This window comes from Meleagris gallopavo, chromosome 20 (assembly GCF_000146605.3).
Source record: "Meleagris gallopavo isolate NT-WF06-2002-E0010 breed Aviagen turkey brand Nicholas breeding stock chromosome 20, Turkey_5.1, whole genome shotgun sequence".
Classification (NCBI taxonomy): Eukaryota; Metazoa; Chordata; class Aves; order Galliformes; family Phasianidae; genus Meleagris; species Meleagris gallopavo.
The window spans coordinates 5,166,822-5,168,886 of NC_015030.2; the positions used below are offsets into that span (position 1 = coordinate 5,166,822).

Below are 2,065 nucleotides of genomic sequence, written 5' to 3' on the forward strand. Positions count from 1 at the left end.
AAGAAGAGGGAAGGGGAAGAAGAGGGAAGGGGAAGGGGGAAAAAAACTTTTGAATGGGTAAGTACTGCAGCAGATTGGCCTGAGAGGTTACAGAATGTCTCTCCATGGAGATATCTGAAATCCATCTGCCCATGGTGCTGGGCAACACACTGCAGGCAGCCATGCACCAGGAGGGGCTGTGAGGAGTGGTCTCAGTGTCACTTAAATGAATAACACTTCCCAGTTACAGCTAAAGATGTGAAATCTGAACAGGATTAACAAAGGAAGAGCGTTTGTTTGTTTCTTTTCCTTTCAGCACTTCTTTCCCTGTACAGATTGCAAACAGCCGTGCCCTCTCACACCTGCAGCATGGCAGTAACCGACCTGAGAACAACCTGAACCATTATTATTTATTTTACTTCCTGCTGAAAACACTCTGCTTTCATACCCAAGTGCTACAACATCACAATCATAAACCTAAACCTGCAGTTTATGTCACTGAGGTGTTACTGAAGCACTGTGAGAACTGAGGGACCTCATGAGCTTTTTCCTAAATAACTGAATTGCTTGAAAATCCCATCATTGCATTCAAGATTTGACATTGTTCACGAGCTGGAACAACACGATGCATTCCCCTGAACCAGGCCCTGAATGAGCTCTTTCTGTAGCTCAAAGCAGAGTGGTTTCTAACAAGGACAAGAATTTTGGCCCAGATCACACCACAGTTTCATTTCTCACTGGTTATTCCTAAAGCACCATGTGTAAATTCCAAAAGTTTTAACAGTTGCAGGTTACGCTTTATTTATTTTTTTCCCCCAATGTCACATTTTTTGTGCATGGAGCTGCACAGTGCAATGAATGCTGTGCATTTGCAGCTGGCACTGGAAGCAATGTGCTGTTAGAAAAGGAGCAGTTTGTTCCACAACCTTTGCAGCAGAGCATCTGAGACTGGAAATCATGACTTACATTTCCTCCGTTTCAGAGATAAGCTCATGCACTGTGTGCTTCAGAAATGCAGTTGTCATTTTCCTTGTGGGATTTGTTTGTTTGTTTGGGGTGTTCTGTTTTGTTTTCCCTGTGTGTCACCTGGCATGCCTGGTCCTGCAGAGCTCTTCCCAGGAAGGCAAATTTAATCTATTTGGTTCCCTGAGAAACAGGTTTGCTTGAGGCAACTGTTGATACTTCTTGATTGAAACAATCTAATTTCTTGGGGAAAAGAGAGTTCAGTTGTTGCACATTTGTTTAGGGTAAGTATAAGAACATTGTATACAAGTGTAGGCCACAAAAATGCTCCCAGGGCTGGAACAGCCCTATGAGGACAGGCTGAGGGCTGGGGCTGTGCAGCATGGAGAAGGGAGGGCTCTGGGGAGAGCTGAGAGTGGCCTTCAGTCCCTAAAGGGGCTGTAAGATGGGGACAGGCTCTTTAGTGGGGTCTGTTGAGATGGGATGGGGGGAAATGGATCAAACTAAAAGAGGAGAGGTTTAGATTGGATATAAGGAAGAAGTTTTAACACTGTGGGTAGTGAGGCAGTGGCACAGGTTGCCCAGAGAGGCGGTGGTGCCCCATCCCTGCAGACAGCCAAGGTCAGGGGATGGGCTGTGAGCACTGATGGAGCTGTGGGTGTCCCTGCTCAGTGCAGGGGTGGCACCAGATGGCCTTTAGGGTCCCTTCCAACTCCAACCATCCCGTGATTCTAACTGTGCTGAACATTAACAACAAGCATAACAACAATAAATAAGATGACAATAACACTTGGATCCTGTGGGGAGGTTGAGCCGTGCACTATATAGAGGGGGCAAATTCTCATAGCTTTCTATTACGACCAAAATACTTCACAAATAGGTCATTGATCTAAAAAGCAGATGGGAAAGAAGTGCGGAGAGGTGGCACCTTCGGCTGCGACCGACTCGTGCAAAGAAAGGAGAGCCTATAAAAAATGCTTCCAGCGGATCACAGAGAAAGGCAGAACTCGCCGGGACCCTCACAGCCCACCCGCAGCGACGCCCTGCCGGCAGGTTGGCGCCTCCCGCATCCCGCCGCTCAGCACCGCTTCTGCCGACCGAAAGGCAGAGAGATCCGAGCCGC

The 2,065-nt window shown here is 47.6% G+C and overlaps 1 protein-coding gene across 1 annotated transcript in view; it reads left to right on the forward strand.

The window, feature by feature from the left end:
- The first annotated feature begins 1,842 nt into the window (after window positions 1-1,842).
- Window positions 1,843-2,065, forward strand: part of CCDC57 (coiled-coil domain containing 57) — a 28,807-nt gene continuing 28,584 nt past the window's right edge. The window contains 1 exon segment of the mRNA XM_031556382.1: window positions 1,843-2,063. Coding sequence (XP_031412242.1) covers window positions 1,843-2,063 — 221 coding nt within the window.